Source organism: Vombatus ursinus, unplaced genomic scaffold (assembly GCF_900497805.2).
Source record: "Vombatus ursinus unplaced genomic scaffold, bare-nosed wombat genome assembly UNPS02014768.1, whole genome shotgun sequence".
In the NCBI taxonomy this organism is placed as follows: Eukaryota; Metazoa; Chordata; class Mammalia; order Diprotodontia; family Vombatidae; genus Vombatus; species Vombatus ursinus.
The window spans coordinates 21,086,598-21,107,896 of NW_020954546.1; the positions used below are offsets into that span (position 1 = coordinate 21,086,598).

The 21,299-nt window shown below is 45.5% G+C and overlaps 1 protein-coding gene across 2 annotated transcripts in view; it reads right to left on the reverse strand.

Annotated features, from left to right (window-relative positions):
• The window catches only part of SLC47A2 (solute carrier family 47 member 2), a 33,575-nt gene that overhangs the window by 2,290 nt on the left and 9,986 nt on the right, over positions 1–21,299 (reverse strand). Inside the window, exons 5-16 of one of the 2 annotated variants that reach the window (XM_027861668.1) lie at positions 19,279–19,321; positions 18,430–18,474; positions 17,338–17,435; positions 15,485–15,582; positions 12,327–12,440; positions 11,645–11,712; positions 10,048–10,156; positions 7,180–7,255; positions 5,572–5,641; positions 4,064–4,196; positions 3,885–3,979; positions 1,557–1,638 (exon numbers count right to left, since the gene is read on the reverse strand). In XM_027861668.1, coding sequence (XP_027717469.1) covers positions 1,557–1,638; positions 3,885–3,979; positions 4,064–4,196; positions 5,572–5,641; positions 7,180–7,255; positions 10,048–10,156; positions 11,645–11,712; positions 12,327–12,440; positions 15,485–15,582; positions 17,338–17,435; positions 18,430–18,474; positions 19,279–19,321 — 1,031 coding nt within the window. Of the gene's footprint in view, positions 1–1,556; positions 1,639–2,968; positions 3,710–3,884; positions 3,980–4,063; positions 4,197–5,571; positions 5,642–7,179; positions 7,256–10,047; positions 10,157–11,644; positions 11,713–12,326; positions 12,441–15,484; positions 15,583–17,337; positions 17,436–18,429; positions 18,475–19,278; positions 19,322–21,299 lie in introns of those variants that run through there. The other variant, XM_027861669.1, reaches the window with a different exon arrangement.

Consider the following 21,299-nt stretch of genomic DNA (forward strand, 5'->3'; position numbering starts at 1 on the left):
GAGGGTCATAAGTAGCAGAGCAAAATGGAAAAGGCGTTGAACTGAGAATCGAAACACCTGGATTTGAGTCTGAGCTCTTCTCTTTAGGAGCTATGTGACCTTGGGCAAGTGAATTTACCTCTGAGCAGCAATCTCCCCATTTTAAAAAATGGGGGATGTGATAAATACAAGAATCTGTGACTTCATTAGTGTGGCTACTTAACTTTTTTTTTAATCAATGAAAGATCCTAGTTCCCTCATGCTTTGATGGCCAGTCATTGTAACTGAAAAATGTGCTACCTTGATGGCCAGCTCTCTGGGTCATGAGCTTCTCTGCATTCAGCTATGGTGGTCATTGGGTGACAGATACAGTCACCCCTACTCCAAAGCTTTCCAACCTGGGTAGGACCCATGGGAGCTTACACTTAGGTGACATAGATGTCAAGAGCCTAGAGCCACCTCCACATCTTCATGAACCATGGAAAGAGGACTTTCCTGGAAGATGGGCGTTTCAGATGGCTGTCAAAGGATTTTGCTTTGAAAAGCAAAAGCAGTCCATAAATGGAAAGGTTCTAAGTTTCATAGATTCAGAGCCAAAAGGGATTATGGAGACCTCCTAATCCAGCATTCACTTTACAGTTGAGGAAACTGAGGCTCATTGAGGTGAATTGACTTGCTCAAGGTCACAAATAATAGGTGGTGTTACTAAGAGTAATTTATGTCTGAACGTGGCACTGAAATGGGATTGACATGAATGCATTGGAAGAGGTGAAGGGCCTTCGTTTTCATCATTGTGAACAGCTCCCTCTACCAAGGAGATCACAGTCCATGTTTGACTTAGTAGATAAGTTCTAGGGAGTTATTGGAGCTCACAGAGTTTAAAAGATTTACCAAAAGGCTCATTCCTAGTAAGAGGGCAAGATTCGGACTTTGGACTTGCTGACCCCACATCTCCCACGTATCCGCTAAGCCATGGTGCTTTTCTATATGTACACCTTTAATTTTATACATGTTGCTATGGCAACTTCTTATTAATTTCCCATCAGCCTGTGTTGCTATGATTGGTGCTATCCAGGCTCCCTTGGGAACTTAACAGTGTAGGACATAAAATAATGCATGTCCTTTGGGTATTAACTGCTGCCTCAGGAGAACACAGCCGAATCCTGTTGTAACCTGGGACGCTGTCCTGTGCTTTGTTAGGACGACACGTGACCACACCCAATAAGATCTTCTACCAGTCTACTGTTCATCTGCCCTAGGCCCAAGCACTCTGAAACACTCACTGATACCTGTTGTTGAGGGATGCCATTGTACCCATATGGTCCAAGGAAAAGAGGTGAGGGAGACCCTAACCCTGACAGTGCAACAGGAAGGATTGATTCAGTCTGATAGAAATGGCAGGGGAGATGCAAAATCAGCCTGTTTTTAAACACTGATCATCCGGAATGCACACATGCATACATGCATGCACACAGTCAAGGATTACTGGGCACTCTTGATTGGCTTGGCGTGCTTGACTTGCAAAAATTAAAGTCACATTGACATTCTGTTTGAGAAGAAGAAGCAGTGAGTGTTACCTGAGGAAAGGGCCACCTTCTTTGGCCCCTGCCCGGGGCTTGTGCTCTGGGACTCTTGGTGAAGGCCGGCACGTTTCTGAGCCTAGTGATTAAATCGTACCAGCGTTAGTCAGCTAGTGGCCTCCGGCTTCCCCTCTTTCCATCCCGTAACAGTCGCAAGAGTATGTCCGTGTGATTAGCTTCTTAAATGCTTGTCTTAAAATGTGGGAGGCAGATTCTGTAGGTATCATTATCGCCTGTTTAGATGAGGCTGTGAGACTCAGATTAGGGAACTGGCCAGTGGTCACACAGCTATGAATAATAAGGCACATAAGGACCCAGAAGGGATTGGGGAAAGGGTGTTCAGGGAGCTGAGGCGTGTGCCAGGGAAGTGAGACAGGGCTTAACGTTTGGAAAGGTGAGTTGAACTGAAGCTGTCTGTCCGTGGACCCTCCGCTGCGTCTGTCCGAGCACATAGATTCAGTAAGCCACGTAGATACTTTCAGGTTTCCTCCTGTGTTACCCAGTGACCTTGGAGGAGCCACGCTGGACAGGAGGGTCCAGGAGGCAACAAAAGCTGAGGCATGTGAAACTTGAAGTCACCTTGGGAGGTCATTTCTTCTATCCTCCTGCCTTTAGACAGAACTCTTCTTAAACTTTAATTAACAGGTGCCCCTCTTTCCTTAAACTTGTCAGAGAAGGCGTTTCTCATGTGGCCACTTCTCCAATGCTATGGATCCTGGATCTAGAGCTGGAAAGGTAGCAGTCACCCAGTCTAACTGACCCCTAGACTATGAGCCTCCCTGAGGGCAGGGACTGGGTCTTATCTCCAAGGGCTTCCGCAATGCCTGCACAAAATAGGAATTTAGGGGGAGAAAGAGAAGTCAGTGGGAAGACCATCAGACTTGTGCTCAGGAGAGCTGGACTTGTGTCCCAGCTCTGTGACCCTGGATGAATGACTCAGTCCTTCTGGGCCTCAGTTTCCTTATCTGTGAAATGAGGTCTAACTAGGTGCTCCCCAAGGCCCTTTCCAGCTTTAGTTCAAGGATCCTATAAAATACTGAAATTGAAGTTGTTGCTGATTAAAGTTTGTAGAATAAAATGAAGATAAAAGAAACCCATGTATTCTGCAGCTGGCTTCTGCCAAATTTCCTTGTCTAGTTTCATTCCTGATTAATTTAAATTTAACTTAACAACACTGCTATTAAGTGTCTCCTATAGGTAGATTAGTCTACTGGGAACTAGGGGATGTGTGATTTTAGGTAAGATGTAAGAGGTAATTCCTGCCTTCAAGGAGCTCACTGTCTAGGAGCAGAACAAGACACAAACTCAGATAACTAATAAATAATTTTACAAGGTAAATCTATTTTGGGGGGAGTGTGCAGAAAAAGTGCAAAGTGGCTACATAAGACCTGAGCCTGACAGAGAATGTGGGGATCAGGGAAACTTTCTACAAGACGAGATAGACTTCTTCTGAGCTGAGTTTTAAAGGCTGGAGGGGAATTTAACAGGTGGAAGAACCTGCAGCATGTGCTCAGGGATCCAAGCAGTGTAGTTGGGTTGAATTGTAGGGTGCCTCAAAGGATGCCCATTTGGCAAGGCTAGAAAGACAGTGGGGTGCCAGATAACATGACTTTGAAAGTCAAGCAAAGGAAGTTAAACTTTTCTCAGCAGGCAGTGGGGAGCCACTGAAGATTTTTGAGCCCAAGAGTGACATGGCCAGGTCTATGCATTCAGGCAGATTAATCCAGAGGTCAAATGACGTACTGATTAGATGGAATGGGGCTGTGCTGCCATCCTTGTTTCAGGAGAAAACACACCTCTGTGCTAGTCTCCACCCCTTTTCACAAGGGAAGAACCCATGACCATCTGCTTAACCTTGTCCCCTCCCTGATCCATGCTAGGGTCCACTATGCCTGTTTGGGAAAATAAGATACTTCCAAAGCACGATGGGAATATTTTCTCATGAAACGTACTCCTCTTACACCTGAAGAAGTCAGTAGCCCAAGGAGGCAATTCATCTGTACTTGCTATGAAATATAGATAGCTTGAGCTAATACTTGGAACATGACTGACTGGAGGCCATGATCAGTTTTCTGCAAGGTCCTTGAGGCCATTTCAAAGGAGGTGGGTAATCCACTGGGGAGGATAGAGTCTGTTGGCCCTGGAATGACCTGCAATGGATTGGGAGCTCCGTGGGCTCTCTGCCAGATTCCACCCAATACCTGCTGATCAGACACACCCACACCCACAGTCTGCTTCTCTTTTCCCCTTCCAAATACGAGTGCCTATTATGAATGTCACTGTGTTCCTGGCATGATGCCAGGCATCAAAGCGCCCCCTGATTACCTCCTCTGAAGCCAGCTTCCAGTTAATCCTGGCAGTGTAGATGATGAAGGTAATGGTTGCCAAGATAACACAGACCAGCATCCCCAGCCAGAGGCCTGCAAGAAAAAGACTCACGGGAAATGGCACTCAGTGGCGCCCCAACCCCTCTACCTACTTGCTTCATCAGATATTTCACGTACCCATGACTCCAATTTTAATCACAAATACCAACACGGCCCCAATTGGGAGACCAATACCATAATAGGCTATGGCATTCACAGTAGCCCCAAAGACCAGCCTGCCGGTTCCTCTCAACACTGCACCGCAAACACACTGTTGGGGAAACAAAAGAGAAGAGTTGGGAGATTAGCCATCTAGAAGGGCAATCTAGCCCTCATTTTACAGATAAGGAAACTGAGACCCAATGAGGTTTGGGGGACTTCTGATCCTCGGATGATAGAATGGAACTCAGAGACCATCGAATCCATCACCATCATCTTACAGTGAGGACACAAAAGCCCAGTGAAGTCAAGTCTGAAGTCACACAAGTAGTAAGTAGTAACAGCTGAAATTTGGACAGCAGTTTTGGTTCTAAATCCCAGTAAGCTTTCCACTGCCCCAGGAAAGGACAAATGAAGCCTTAGAATGAGCCCCAGGGAAGTAATTACAATAAAAATGATGGCAATAATAGGCAGGCATTATAAGGCTCTACCCACAATATCTTGCTTGAATCTCACATCCAACCTGTGAGGTCAATGCTAGAGGTAGTTTTGTACCCATTTTGCAGACTTGGGCACAGGTTTTTCTGACTTTGAGACAAGCCTTCAGGATACTTTGTCATACTGCTTTCTCACCCTGGCTCTGATCATACCCCATAATATATGGTACCTGGCAGCCCATTGACTTGCTCTGGAACCAGAAAACTGAGTTAAAATTCTATTTCTGATTGGCTGATACTACTAGGCAGGGTGGCATGGTGGAAAGAATGTCAGGACTTAGAATCAGGCAGATCTGAGTTCAAATCCTACCTCAGACACTTCCTAGCTCTCTGACCCTGGGCCAAGTCATCTCACGTCTCTTAGCCTCAGTTCCCTCATCTGTAAAATGGGAACATCAATAGCCCTTTCCTTACAGGAGTATCAAATGAGATGGTATACATAAAGTTCTTCTGTAACCTTGAAGCGCAATCAGTGTTAGCTATTATTATCACAAAGTTGTTGTGAGGATCAAATGAAACAATTTCTGTGAAGTATTTTGCAAACCTTAGAGTATTTTGCCTCAGTTTCCTCATCTGTCATCATAATGACAGGGTTAGACTAGACAAGCTCTAGGGTCCCTTATGATACTGTGCCTTTCTTAGAATGGGTTGATTCTTCCCTCAGTCACTGACCAGGATCCCTGGGCAGGGGGCTGGCCCTAGTTTTGAGTTATTGGTAGTTGTCCTCAGGCAGGGGAGAAACCTTCGATCCTCCCTGGCCCTTGAGGTTCAGGAGTCAGGGAGACGGGGCTTCCTTCAGTACATCCACTTTCTCCATGTGGCTCGGGGGAGCAGCAAGAGAGAAGCAAAGCTAAGGAGGGGGTTGGGTTTGGAAGCTTCCCAGAGGAGGCCTTGGGTAGAGGAGGAGAGAGGGGTAGTGGGGGAGAGGCCACTCGCCTGGGATGGTTTGGGGAGGGAGGGAGCTGGCCCAGAGCTCAGAAATATACTTACACAGAGTGACTCAAACAGGTTATAGACAATATAGACAGGCATGACCCAGCTCACCAGGGCATTGACTTCTCTGCAAGAGGAATGGGAAATTGAAAGAGGAATTCATTGAGGGCTATCAAACTGTGTGCTCAGCAGCCAGGTTACACCTGCCCTGCCCACTGAGAAGCGTTGATGAGAGAAAGAAAGCTGAGACATCAGGTGAGACATCCCCCCATATGTGTGTATACATATATACATGCATATATGTATGATAGATACAAACACATATCTGAGAGAGAGAGAGGGACAAAGAAAAGAGAGACAGGAGAGAGAGGGACAGAGAGAAAGAGAGACAGAGAAGAGAGGGAGACAGAGAGAAGAGAGAGGAGAGACAGAAAGACACACACACACACACACACACAGAGACAGAGAGAGCTAGCCTTGAGCCAGGAAGACCTAGGATTGGGTCCTTCTGGACATATGCTGTCTTTGTGAGCCTGGGAAAATCATCTAACTTTTTAGGAATCTAGGCAACCCTGTAAGATACAGGTTTTTAATCAGAGCTGGATTTCAGGGGGTCCATGGACTTGGATGGAAAACAATGACATCTTTATTTCAATATAATTGTCTTCCTTTGTGTAATCTTACGTATTTTATTTCAAATTATAGACATTGTTACGAGAAGGGGTCAACAGGCTGCCCCAGTTGACCAAAGCGCCCTAGTCTAAGACTGGAAGTTGTGGTAAAATTACTAGCTTGCTTTGGCAAAAGGAGTTTCCCCACCTAGAAGTGATTATAACAGTGGAATCACAGATCCGGGCCCTTTCTCTAACAGAGTATATACTTACTTAGGTATAAACATACACGTCTCTAGTAGAAGAGAAGCTGAGAGGTAGAGACTCTCATCCTTTGTACCCTAGGGCTGAGCACAGCCCAGGAACTGACCCATAAAAGACATTTAATAGATGCTTGTTAATTGGTTGACAGGTTTTATATCCTCCAAGTAGTACATAATCCTCTTGCAGGGGAGACTGTCTCATTTTGTTCTTCACCATTAGAATGTGAGCTTCTTGAGGGGAGGAGCTGTATTTTTGCCTCTCTTAGTATTCCCAGCATTTTTCACTTTGCCAGGCACATAATAAGTACTTAATGAATGCTTGTTGACTGACTGAGTGATTATATTGATATCCCCCAAACCTAACAGGATCTGGGCACATAGTAAACACAAAGTAAATGATTTTTTTCTACCTGATGATATCCCTGAAACCTCACAGGATCTGACACATAGTAAGTACAAAATAAATGCTTTTTGACTACCTGACTATATATCCCCAAAACTTAATAGGGTCTGGCACAGAGTAAGCACTTAATAAATGCATGCTGATTGCCTGTATTTGTATCCCTAGAGCTTAACAGTGCCTGGCACTTAACATGGGCTTATTGAGTGTTGATATCTCCATTTCCACTCCAAACACCAGGCAACACACCTTAAAATGTCGGAGACAAAGAGGCAGTCAGACATGCACCTTTAGTGTGCATATATGAAGATGCCTCAAGGAGCCCTCCCAGAGCTAAGTAGGGACCCATGTGGGGTGTTTGCTCAGGGGTGTAGGGCTATCGATTACCTACTCATCATCGGTAAAAATTCTTCCCAGGATATCCTTTAAGATGGCTAACAGGGAGCCAATGACTAAAAAGATGCCAACTGAAAAGGAGAGACAAGAAAAGAAGCATTAGAAATGGGCCCGCCAAGCCCCAGCCTCCCTGTTACTGCCTGCAGCCCCTGGGACATTCTCTTACTTGAGCTAGCTTTCCTTCAGGGTGCTTGCCATTACAAAGGAAAAACAATGACACCTTGACTTAGCGTATGTGACTGGGCCGCTCCAGAACCATTTTCACTGTGCACTGTTTGTCCCCCAAAGGGAGGGAAAGGAAGCTAAGACACCGCCTCCTCCATGAAACCTTCTGTGATTGATCTCCCCCTCAGATTTCCCTCAAGCACTCTATTTGGGTCTCTCCTTTGTTCCCATCACACTCTACCCTCAGTGGATCACAGACTGAGTAGGACAAGATGGGCTAGGGGGCAGTAGATGTGGCTAAACAACAATTCCTCTGAAAAAAACCTGAGAGTCTATAACGTCAATGACATGGTGGCTTAAAAAAAAGATAGCATGCTCTTAGGCTGCATTAATAGAACTTGGAAGGTACCTCAAAGGCCATCTAGCCCAATCCCCTCATTTTACAGACAGTAAGACTGAGGCCTGGAGAAAAGTTACTTAGCCAAGGTCATGTAGATATTAAGCATCAGAGAAAGGATTTTAACTCGGGTCTTTGGACACAGAGCCACTGGTCTTTCCACTGAGCCAGGATGCCTCTTATCTGCAGGCATCTTCTATCCCAGTAGAGGCAGTGAGTTGTGTTGGAAAGGATGCCGGGTCTGAGTCAGAGCACCAGGGCTGGAAACCCAGCTTAGCTTCTTATAGTCTTGGGTGAGTCACAAACTCCAAGGACTTCACTTTCTTCCTCTCTGAAGTGAGGGGTCATATGATCAAAGCTCTAGAACTGAAAGGACTTTGTGAGACCATCTTGCCCAACTCCCTCACTTCACAGATGTGGAAATTCCAGTTTCAATTAGCTAAGGGACTTGCCCCAGGTCACTTGGATTCGGGATTGACCTGGTAGACCTCTGAGATCTCTTTCAGCTTTAGATCTTGTGATCCTGGCACCTTGGATAGAGTTCCAGTCTTGGAGTCAGGAGGACCTGAGTTCAAATCTGGCCTCAGACACTGGACACTTAACTAGCTGTGTGACCCTGGGCAAGTCGCTGAACCCTGATTGCCTCAGCAAAAAATAAAATAAATAAATCTTATGATCCCTTATTAGATGATAAATTCCTCGGGAGCATTTTTGCCTTTGTACCCACAATGCCTAGCAAGGAGGAAGTGCTGGATAAATGTGGATCAGAAGGTGGATAAGAAGTGGATGCATCCCTGGTGCCTATAAATGCTCCCTAAATTCTGGATTGGTGGGAGGGGATTCTGTCATGGAGAGTGAAGTTCCTGGCATTGGGTAAATCAAGTTACTGTGTTTCTGGAGAGCCCAGAGCTGTGATTACCAAACCTAGTACCTGAGGCAAATTCAGGTGAATGTGGGAAGGGGAAGGGGGAAGCCTGTGTGTGTGTGTGTGTGTGTGTGTGTGTGTGTGTGTGTGTGTGTGGTTCCAAGGACGGTTCAGCCACTGGTGGAAGCAGATGATTCTCCATCCACAGTGCAATCCTTGCTTCTCTGGAGTTGGCAAAGATAGGTCCCGGGGTGACAAGATGCTGGAGATGACAGCCTGAGCAGGGGGAGGTAAGTCCCAGAGAGAGTGGCTTCCACAAGCAGGAAGTGCAGGCTCTACCGCCCTCCCCACGGAAACTTGCTGCCTCCCTCCCGTCACTCCCTCTCCCTTCCCGATTATCGGCAGCCTGAGTCAAAATCCCGGTGGTGCTTGTGATTACAGCTCTGAGAGGCATACTTGTCCGGAGCAAACACGCTTCCTGGGAAGGACAGCGTGTCATCTCTCTGGATGAGCTCACCTGATGAACTAGTGTCAGGAAAGGGAGTAGTACTCTGAGGAAATGGGATATGAGATGTGGCTATTTTGGTGGTGAAAAGAGAGAGGGGCATTTAGGGAAGGTCCAGAGCATATGTTGCCACTGGGGGGGGGGAGGGGCAAGTATTATAGTATGGACTTGGGCCTCAGTTTCCTTATCTGTAGAATGATGGATTTTGACTTGATGGCCTCTAAAGGCCTTTCTAGCTTAGTGCCAATGACCATGTGACCTCCCTGGGCCTCAGTTTCCTCATATGTGAAACAAAGGGTTGCCTTGATCCTCTGAGGTCTTTTCCAGCTCTCCATTATCAAAGGAGCTCAAGAACACTGGTGCCCTGGAGAGGGGTCTAAAATAAACCTGACTCACATCACAAATTTGTCCAGCAGGGGCCTTGACAGAGAAGCTTGGTGGTACATAGGAGATAGAGTTCCAGCTTCAGAGACAGAACTAGCTTCGAGTCTCACCTCAGACACATAATGTATCTGTGGTCCTGGCCAAGTCCTTTAGCCTCTCAATGCTTCAGGTGACCCTCTAAGAAAGACTAGAGGCTACAGAGCAGTGACTTATTGATTGGTCTTTGTAGAGGGAGTGAATGAAATCACAATGAAAAGAACAAATGAAATCACAAATTCTGATTTCCCCCCAAAAGGGGCCTTTGTGGGAGGCAAGAATTCCCTGTAAAATGGGAGCAGAGTGATCAGATTGGATCTGGGTCATAGGGGAAAATTACAGCAGTGATTACATTAACCCCAAATCCATCCTGAAACATGGGGAAATCCAGAGGGGAAAATCCCTGTCCTATTAGGAAACACTTGGCTAGGTCTACACAGGGTATATGTCCAATGAACCATGGTCCAGAGGCAAAGGGTAGGAGTGGACTGGAAAGTGCCCACGTACATACCCGTGCACAGCACTCCGGTAACAGCAGATCTCTTAGCTGCATGGATGTCCCCAGCACCTAATGCATTCCCCACTCTGACACAGATGGCTGAGCCCAATCCAAGAGGAATCTGGAATCAGAGAGGTGAAGGTGAAATTAAAAGTGCCTGTGTGGCCTACCTCTTTTCTTTGCAAAGGCACTTATTACATTGCATAAACTGTCGGGTTTAATTGATGTGTTGGTTAGCTTTGCTAAGCTCCTTCCCCTCCCCCTTTCTTTTTTCTTCTGTTACAATGACTGGGGGAAGGGAGTGATATATTTGGAAATGAAGGTGATACTAAAACAGAAGTTATCAATAAAAATAAACAAAAGCAAAAGTATCTGTTTCTGTGAGCATGTGTGCCACACAAAACTGCTGTGAAGTGGAAAAGTTTTTAGGTTGCTTTTTACCCCTGGGAAAGGCTGAATGTTTTAGCTAAAATGAAGAATTCATAGGAAGGAGAAGACCTAGGATGTGAACAAAGCAGCCAGGTGAAAAGGCAAGTGCAGCTGGGGGGGGGGGGTGGAGATCCTGGGAAGGAGCTAGGAGGGCAGTCTTTGGTAGACAGCCAGCTTCGAGAATGGTGATTGACGTCAACCTAGAGAGAGGTCCCTGATAGAATGCCCCCAGGGATCTGTCCATGGTGCTGTTCTATTGAATATTTATCCCCCTCATGAATGGATAAAGGCATATGGCATGCTTATCAAGTGTTTGGATGACAGAAAACTAGGAGAGAGAGAGAGACAGAGACAGAGACAGAGACAGAGACAGAGACAGAGACAGAGAGAAACAGAGAGACAGACAGAGAGAGAGAGAAGGAGAGAGACAGACAGAGACAGAGAGAGAGACAGAGAGACAGAGACAGAGAGAGACAGAGAGAGACAGAGAGAGAGAGAGAGAGAGAAGGAGAGGGAAGGGGCTTACATGGTCTGCTAGTTCCTGCTCCCATGCCCTAATAGCAAAACTCACCTCTGCCTTAAAATGATAATAAATATCAAGCCTGTAAATTCACCCATCACTGTCAGCCCTGTAAATGCACTAAATTTAATTATAAATAGGATAATATCTTAACCAATTTGAGCAGAGATTTAAACTGGAAAAGAATGCAGCATGAATTCTTAGCCTTTTTTTAAAATGGCCTGAACCCCTTTGGGAGGATGGTCAAGCCTATGGGCCCCTTTTCACTGCAATATTCTTAAATACACAAAATAAAACACAAAAAAGCCAATTATTTTGAAATAGTTATAAAAATATCTTTTAAACAAATTCACATTGCTCTAAAGAGAGAAGGGATTGGAGACTTTATAATCAAGCCCCCTCTTGAGAATGAAGCTCCAGGTGTCCTAGTATAACCCATTTACCCTCTCTGGGCCTCAGTTTCCTCTTCTGTCAAAGAAGGGGTTGGACCGAACAGTCTAGAAGGGTTTCCCAGCTCTGAGTCCTCTGATCCTAAAGTCTCCAAGCATAGCCAGTAGGAACCAGACTGGGCAAGTTTACAAGGTGAAGGGGGAGAGATGATTCTTAAGGTCTTTTGCCTCTTTGTTCCAGGCCCAGAAAGGACACAAGGTGTGCACTCACCATGTATGCAACAGCTGACACCTCATAAATTATGGACTGGGCAGACAGTTCCACCACACCAAGCAGACCTAGGAAAAAACAAAATGTTGAAGAACACAGAGATGGTGCCAGCCTTCCCTGACATGTACCAGATACAGGCCATCCACCCCCAGGAAGAGGGGCTAGGGAGGAGAAAAGGTGCTGAAACCTCAGTTAATGGATAGAGCTCTGGACCTGGAGTCAGGAAGACCTGAATTCAAATTCAGCCTCAGACACTAACTGTGTGACCCTGGGCAAGTCACTTAACCTCTACCTCAGTCCCCTCATCTGTAAAATGGGGATAATAACAGCACCTACCTCCCAGGGTTGTTGTGAGAATAAAATGAAATAATATTTGTGAAGTGGTTTGCAAACGTTAAAGGGACAGCTTCTTAGTAGCTCTTATTATCCTGCAATCCTATAATACTTCCCCAGAAAGCCCATCCTACTCATGGACAGCTCTCACTAAGAGGACATTTTCCCTGACATCAAGACTAACTCCACCTTTCCCTACCTTCCACTCTCTGTTCCTCGTTCAGCCCTCTGGGGGCAAGCAGAACAAAGCTAATCTATCTGCCCCCTGGTAGCTCTCCAGATAGATGGAGACAGCTTTCCTGTCCCTCCTCTAGTCCCTCCAATGGCTCTGTGAATGGCAAAGTCTCACCTATGAGGAGGCTCCCGATCTCATAGGCCCACCACTCGATACATATCATGAGCATGCCCGGAATGGCCAGAGACAAGAAGGCTTCCCACCCCTGTAGGCACTGGAGGGACCAACCTGAGAAGAGAAAGGAGGGAAGGGGGCTGAAGTGATGTCATGTAGCATAGCCAGGTCAGGCCTCTGTCTACTTCTGGTGTCCCCCTCCCTGTCCCCTGCCTCCAGTATCAGCCAGACCCAGCGGTTTAAATCCATTGGCACAGGGATGCTCAAAACGGGGCCTGAGGAGGCCCAACCTGAGGACTTCTGAACAATCTCAGCAAAGCCAGCCTTACATGAAAGTAGCTAAGATGATCAAAGGGCCTCAGAAGAAGCAATATGGCACAGTGGAAAGTGTTGGGGCCATTGGACCCAGAATTGGGGGTGGGGGTCAGGAAGCAGGTCTGGTAATTGAGGCAAGTTCAGTTGAGACAATGGAAGTGCTAAGACATGATAATTTCCTGTGCATGCATGGCTGAGGTAGTTGAGACACAGGTCATGGGAGTTGGGGAGTAACTAGGAAGTCAGGGTGTTGGGTCATAGGATCACAGATTTAGAATTGGAAGAGAATTTGGAGGCCTCGCTTAACAAATGGGGAAACTGAGGCACAGAGAGGCCAGACAAAGTCAGGATCACACATCTGGTAAGTATCTGAGGTGGGACTTAAACCCAAGTCTTCCTTCAAGGTCATCACTCTTATCTTCTATGACTATAATTTCAGTTCTGAAACTGCTGGGGAAGAAGTGAAGTGATCTGGGGGGCCTGAATGACAGCAATAAGGATTTGGACAGATGGCTACTTGGGAAGAGTCAGAATGTCAGGCAACTGACCCTATCCTCCTCTCACCTCCACTCGAGCCTCAGCCCTAGCCCTCCTCCATTCATATGCTCCCCTAATTTCTCTTTCTACTGGATCCTCTGAAATCTTCCTCAGTGATGGTCTAATGGGAAGATCATGGGATTTAGAGTCAGAAGACCTGAGTTTGAATCCCAGGTCTGTTGTCTCCTACCTGCGTGACCATAGGTAAGTTATTTTTCACCTCTCTCAGCCTCAGTTTCCTCAGATGTAAAGTGAAAGTACTGGGAATGCATGACTTCTACTCAGAAGAAGACAACAAATTCAAAACTGATATATCCAAAGCCTCACGGAAGAATGTAAATTGATTTCAGGGCCAAAAAGAATTCCTGGAAGAGCTCACAAAGGATTTTAAAAATCAAATATGATGGGCAGAGAAAAATTTGAGATAAGGAATGACAGTGATGCAAGAAAATCATGAAGAAAATATGGTCAACAGCTTGGTAAATGAGGCCCCACAAAATTGAAGAAAATAACACCTTAAAAAGTAGAATAGGTCAAATGGTAAAAGAGGCACAAAATCTAATGAAGATGAGAATGCCTTAAAAAAAATAGGTCAAATGGTGAAAGATGCACAAAATCTAATGAAGATGGGAATGCCTTAAAAAGTAGAATAGGTCAAATGGTAAAAGAGGCACAAAATCTAATGAAGATGGGAATGCCTTAAAAAGTAGAATTGGCCAAATGGAAAAGGAAGTAAAAAGTTCAGTTGGGTTGGATGACTTCTAAGGTGCCTTCGAGCTCTAAGTCTATGAACTTGAAAGGAGAGGTGGTTGTTGAGTAATGGTGACAGAGAGAGGGTCTAGAAGGGAGGGTGTGCTAGGTCCTCTTCTTGGCCTTGTGTAGCTAGGGGAGGAGCATCCTTGGAGGGGTGTGCCAAGAGCTGATGAGAAACCTAGAATGGAAGGATCAGAGCATTACAGATCAAGAAATCGTAAAAGTCAAAAGTAGGATTTGAACCCAGGTCTTCTGACTCCAGAATCAGTGCTCTTCCTACTGTAACACCTTCTTTTCTAGAAATGCAAGAGAAAAAGATCTAGGAGAGAGAATCCTAGATTTGAAGGTGAAAGGGACCTTAAAAGCCATCTAGTCTAACACCCATTTTACAGATCCAGAGCAGTGAAGTGCCCAAGCACTCGTATGGAGTGAATGGTGGAACCTGGATTCTTACTCAGCTTTTCTGACTCTAAATCCAGTGGTCTGGCTCTTGCTCAATAAAGGAATAGGGTTATAGTGAGTGCCATAGAAATGGTGGGCAAAGAGGGGCAGTAACAGGAAAGGGCCAAGGCTGAGTTTGCTATTAGAAGGTAAGGGTGGCCAATGGCTACCACCCACGGGGCTAGTGACCAGCTTTGCTGGGGATCCTCCTTGCCCCATCCCCAGCAGATCCCACATTGTCCCAGGCATCCCATGTGGCCCAAGACCTCAGGCCTGATGACTCATCTGGGACCATTCCCCTGGCCTGCTGGGAGACTCCTGGAAGTAATAACTGGGCCACAGCCTGGGGACCAGAGCAGTGGAGCAGGTGGTGCTGGGGTGGGGAAGGACACAGGACAGCAATCGAGCCCCCAGGGTAGAAAATATCCCGCTTTAGAGGTCAACGCCTGGGGCACAGCTTCAATTGCCCTAGTCTATTTCCAGCTTTGGTAGGGTCTCACCCTTACATTGGAGGCCACTACCTAATTTGGAGACTTCCCCTCATCCGCTACCAGAGGTAGGAGACTTGAGTTCTGGCGCCATTTTTGCCACTAGCTTATTCTGGGACCTTGGCCAAGTAACTTTTAACCTCTTTTAACCATTTTAACCTCTTTTTAACCATTTTTAGCCTCAGGTTTCTCATCTATAAAATGGGAAGAATAATCCTAATCTCTGGTTCCCTCACAGTGCTATTATGGAGATTAAATGAGGCAGGAAAGTTCCAGAAAACATTGAAAGGACACAATGCCTCATTAGGAGGCATCGGTACAGGGAAAAGAACATTGGCTGTAGAGTCAATGGATCTGGGTTCAATACCCACCTCTGATGCTTACTACCTGGGTGACCTTGGTCCTCAGTTTCCTCATCTGGAAAATGAAAGAGTTGGGTCAATGGGATTCTGAGCTCCCTTCTAGCTGTAGTCCTGTGATCCTCATATCCAGACTTACCTCATGCCTCTTGATCTAAAAAACCATGTGCTGCAGGATTGGCTAGCATGATACTGCCAGGAGAGGGGGTGAATAAACAGAGAGACACTTGGATGGATGTGGCCAGAAAAAGAGAGAACACCTTACCTCCCCATGTTTCTAGGTAGAGTTTTTTCACCACGATATACAGGAAAAGGATGATGGCCTGGATGTACTGGGAAATGGTGTTGGCCAAAGCAGAGCCCCTGGGAAAGAAGGAAAAGGAAAGAAAGGAAGGTCCCAGGTGGGGAAGGCTTTCTTGGAGCCCTTTGTCTCTGCTCTCTGCTCCCATCCTATGGGCTTCTATACCTTTTCACCTCGGGAGATGCTGAAGCCAGTCATGATAATGATAATAGTAATAGTAGTAGTAGTAGTAGTAGTAATGGTAGTAGTAGTAGTAGTAGTAGTAGTAGTAGTAGTAGTAGTAGTAGTAGTAAATGTTTACACAGGCTACCATCAAGGCAGCCTGTTCTCTCCAGGAGCAGAGTCTGCCCCTGTTCTAGGGGGCTGCCCTAGAACAGCTACCAAGAGAGAGGGAGGAGACCCCCCAGACCAGGAGCATTCTCACAACAATGACAGCTGCCCACGGATGGAAATTGCAGGCCAGGCTCCTGAGTTGGTTGCCTTAGTTTAGGTGATATGGTGCAACAGAAAGAGTCCAATAAACAAACAAACTAATTAATTAATTAATTGATTAAATTTTTTAAAAGGGTCCAAAGGCCTGAACTCAAATTCTGTGCCTGGTCTTCACTGTGACTTTGGACAAGTCAATTCCCTTCTCTGGGCCTCAGTTTCCTTTCAAGGAGTTGAACTAGGTGATCTCGAAGCCATAGGAGCCTAGGCTCATAGCTTAAAGCTAGAAGAGACCTTAGGGGACGCTGAGTCCAATCTACTCATTTTACAAAGGGGAAAACTGAGGTTCAGAGAAGGCAATTGAAAGGACCAGGGTCTACTGAAGTACTAAGTGTCTGAAACGGGATTTGACCTCAGAGCTTCCTAACTCCAGGCTCATAGATTTCTCCACTAAGCCACCCAGCCAGAGGACCCCAGTTCAAAATCTACCCCCATTGCTTATTACCTTGGGCAAACTACTCTCTGGGCCTCAGTCTCCTCATTTGTAAAATGCGGGGATTGAACCAGAGGTCCTCTTTTCAGCCCTAAAACTAAAGTCCTATGCTTTCTGAGTTCCTTTCCATCTCTAGGTCTCATGACTCTGGAGCCCTTCCCATTACTTGAGTGACCCACCTGCCCCTCCCCCTCCTCTGCCTCCATCTGAAAAGCCCCACTCCTGCTTGTCTCATCAGTGAATCTCTACCCCAAGCGTGAGTGTCTGGGGTCACCACGTTTGGAGGGGAGAAAAGTAGAAGAGAAGGCAGTCTAAAGCTCTGAGCTGCTCTGGGATGCACCCAGGAGGGGAGTCAGGGCTTTACTACACTTTATGTTACATTTGTGCTGAGGTTTGCCATGACCTGAAAGGTGTCCCCATCACTTCCTGCCCTGTCTTTCCTATAGGAAGCTTTTTTTCCTTTCTCTTTCTTTCTTTAACCCTCTTTCTCAGGTTCTGCCCCTTGGCGGTAGGTATGGGACTTCCTGCCCTTTGCCCAAATGCTCCCAATTGCAGGCCATCCCCTCCATCCTGAACCCCACAGACTGGAGTTCATATCTTACTGCAGACGCTTACTAGCTGTGTGACCTTGGGGAAGTCACTTAGCTTTTGTCTGCTTCAGTTTACTCACCTATAAATCAATAAGCATTTATTAAAAATCTACCACGTGCCAGGCGCTGTGTAAAAGAATAATAATATCACCTGTTTCTTGGGGTTGTTTTGACAATCAAATGAGATAATATTTATAAAGTGCTTCACAAACTTTCAAGGGCTATATAAATGCTATTGTTATCATTATTTTTGTTGTTGTTGTACCAGATTCTTACTGCCTTGGTAATGCCCACTTGCTACTTACGGCACTCCCAGATTCAAAACGTAGACAAAGACGTAGTTGGCCAACCCATTGACACCATTTGCCAGGATAGTGCTGAGAACCTGAGGCCAGATAATGCTCTGAAATACAGGAAAACAGCAACCTAGCCACAGAGCACTCAGACCCCCTGCTCTTCTTTGAGTCTTTGTTGATACCATGACTTTTGTGTTGTTGGGTAACTGGAGAGGGAGGATCTGTGAGTGTGAGCTCTTGTGACTGTGTCTAAGGTGTGTGTGGCTTCAAGCCCGTCCATGAGTGTGTCCGGATAGGAATGTTTCACCTATATATGTGACTTTGTCTTTGTGAGTGTGTCTGGCAAGGTAAAACAACAGAGGGAGGAGGTGCCGTAGAATGGGTCCCCCAACATCAGCGTCAACTTTGGATGCCTGTGTGTATTGGTGAATGGGTCTTTATGTCTCTGGATGTGACTCTGTGAGTGTAACTTAATGAAGGAGGTAGTGATGGTGGAGGGGACAGATTTGGGGAAGGCAGAGAAGCCCTGAGTTCTGTTACCAGTTCTTTTGCTGACTGGCTGTGTGAGCTAAGGCTAGGTTCTTCCTTCTCTGGGCCTCTTTTTCTATTTCTTGTTAAATGAAGGGGGGTCAGACTTGATGTTCTCCAATGCCCCTTGTAGAGCTGAGAGTCTATGAGTACCCAGAGTACCAGGCCAGGAGCCTGGCATGAGATGCTCTTTAGGAACACAAACTCCCATGACCGAGACCAGTAGCCAGCCACCCCTCAGTCTGAGTCCCTTCACATCAATTGTAAGAGATTGTTGGCCATAGGGAGGGGCAGCAGAGAGCAAGCATGTGACTTAAGTTAGGGTGGGCAAGGGAGTGGGCCTGCCCACTGAACCATCTCCAGGGTGGCCAAGGAGAAACTCTAATTTCTTCCACAGCCCAATTTTTCCCATTCCTTCTAACCCAGGTGGACCCAAGTGGGAGAAACACATTTTAGGTTGGCCCCATAAAACCACACAGCACCAGCAGGCAGGGCCCAGTGGGAGTGGTAAGGAAAGTAGCTATTTGGACCAAAACACCCAGAAGCCTACATAGGGTGGGAATGTCACCATACCTGATTTTGCAGATATTTCACTTCTAAGGTATAAAGGAAAACTGCCTGGAAAGAAATATACACATACATGTGAGGACTGATCTTAGATGGGCTAAACATGGGTATAATTCTAAGAAGTGGGCCTCGGCCTTCTTCATTCAAACATTCCCCCCTCTTCCCTATTCATCAAGCACTTGGTGTTCTCTGTACCTCTCTAGTCTCTGTCAAATAGCAGCTGTCTGCCTCAAGTCTCTCCCCACTCCAGTCCATCTTCGACTCAGCCACCAAAGTGATTTTCCTAAAGGGCAGATCTGACCTTGTCACCCCCGCTACTCAGTAAACCCCAGCGGCTCCCTGTCACCTCCAGGATCAAATACAAAATGCTCTGTTTGGCTTTCAAAGTCCTTCATAACCTAGCCACACCCCACACACCTTTCTAGCCTTCTTACACCTTACTCCTCAACACATACTCTTCGATCCAGTGCTCCAGCCTCCTGGATATTCTATAGACAAGACACTCTATCTCTTGACTCCAGGCATCCTCTCTGGCCGTCCCCCATGACTGCAATGCTGTCCCTCCTCAATTCTACCTACTGAGCTCCAAGGCTCCCATTAGATCTTAACTTCCTTGTAGCCCCCTACAGGTAGCTAACTGCATGATAGGAACAAGGGGATGGAATCTGGACACTGGCATCTGGAATTGACGGCTTCTCTTTCCTTCCCTTGCCATTGAGACGTGGACTTTCTGCCCATTGCACAGACACAATCTGATCGAGCATCAGATTGAGACCACCAAGTTCTTTGGTGAGTGAGAACAACCTATGACTGATTTGGTGAAGGACAAGCAGCTAGAATTTGGGGGTAACTTACAGGAAGAGCAGGAATGAAGATCATCACATATTCTTGGGTTATACTACAAGGAATGGAAGGAAATAAGCAACATTTTAGCAAAGTTCTAAAGTGATGAGCACAGCCTTCTCCTGGTTCCATTTTCCTAGCTATGGGGTTCTGCACCTTGATCTGTGTCAATCAATCAATCAATGAATAAGCATTTAATAAGTGCCTACTATATACCAGGAACCGTGTGAAGCGCTGGTCATACACATACAAAGAATGAAACCATCCCTACTCTTAGGAAACTTATATTCTAAAAGGGGGAGGTGTCAAGGGCAAGTATAAATATCTACAGCATAAATGTAAAAGGAATCCACTACTATGTTAGTGTGGGAACATGGACAAAGGACACAAACAGATATTTTTTAAAAAAGAAACTCAAATTGTTAATAATCATTTGACAAATTTTTAACTTCACCAACAATCATAGGACCTCAAGTCTAGAGATGAAGAGGACTTTGTAGATCTTCTGGTCCAGCTCTATCATTTCACAGATGAGGAAACTGAGGCCCTGAAAGATGAAGCAACTTGCCCAAGGTTTCACAGGTAGTAAACAAAAGAGGCAAGATTTGAACTCAGGTCCTCTGCCTCAGAGCCAGCATTTCCAAAAAATGCAAATTAAAACAGCATTGAGGTACTGCCTAACATCTGTCAAATTAACAAAAATAATTAAAAGTAATGAAATTCAGTGTTGGTAGATTGTGGAGATACAGATACACATTCACCACTGGTGGGATTGCAAACTCATAGAATCTTTTTTTGGAGAATAGGCTTGCAATATTTCACTAAAAGTTACAAAATTAAATATATACTTGAACCCATGATTCCATTGTTGGGATCCAAAATATACCCCTCCTAAAGCACTCTCTGTTCAAAGATTTTCCTAGTGGCTGAGTGGTGGAGACAGCACTTTTTAAGATCTCAGGTCACCCTCTAAGACTCTAAGTGGCAGAGGAGGTGCTACCTGCATTGGTAGAGGGATTTTCCTCATCTGGGAGTTCCCAATACCAATACAATCACTGGCTCAGTTCTGTTTCCTGTTACAGTGATTGTAAACAAGAGAGAACAAAACTGGAAATCACCTAAATGTGCAACAATAGGGAAAGGGTTAAATAAATTGTGGTATTTTCATGTAATGAAATATGATAATACAGTTAAGGCTAAAAAGTATAAGGAATACAAAGAAAATCTAGAAAGATTTTTATGAAATACTGCAAAGAAAAAAAAAAACTTGAACCCCCAAGCCAACCAGAACTATGTTAATAAGAACAATGAATTCAATTATACAAAAAATCCTTAAAGAAAATTCTTCTTGGGGCAGCTAGGTGGTGCAGTGGAGCACCAGTCCTGCAGTCAGGAGGACCTGAGTTCCAATCCTGTCTCAGACACTTGACACTTACTGGCTGTGTGACCCTGGGCAAAACACTTAATCCCATTGCCTAGCCAAAAAAAAAAAAAAAGAAAAAAAAGATTAAGAAAAAGATTCTTCTCAAAGAGGCTTAGGGGGAAGGATTGACATGGCATTATGACAGCTTATGCATTGAAATTAATTTATGTAAATGTAAATGGTCACCGAGCAACTTTCATGTGTCCTTTTAATGGGGCAAGGCAGGCCAGTCAATGAGGGGCCAGCACTTAGGACATGTATAAAATGTTCACCTGCTACCAATCCACACAGAAGTTTAGTGATCCTACTTTCCTAAATGCAGGATTGGAGGAGCCTGGGGCTTTACTTTATGATGATGAAAAGCCTTTAAATTAGCTACTGAGCTGTAACAATATACACAAGTCTTGAATAAATGACAATGCTCTCTCTGTCTCTGTCTCTCTCTCTCTTTCTCTCTCTCTCTCTCCCCTTCTCTGTCTACACCAATGCTCAGAGATAAATTTCTAAGAAAAATCTCAAACTGTCTATGACGTCCTTGCCATATGGTTATTGAGAATTGTTTATGGCTAGAAAAATCATCCCCCTTGGATCAATCGGGGGGGGGGGAGGA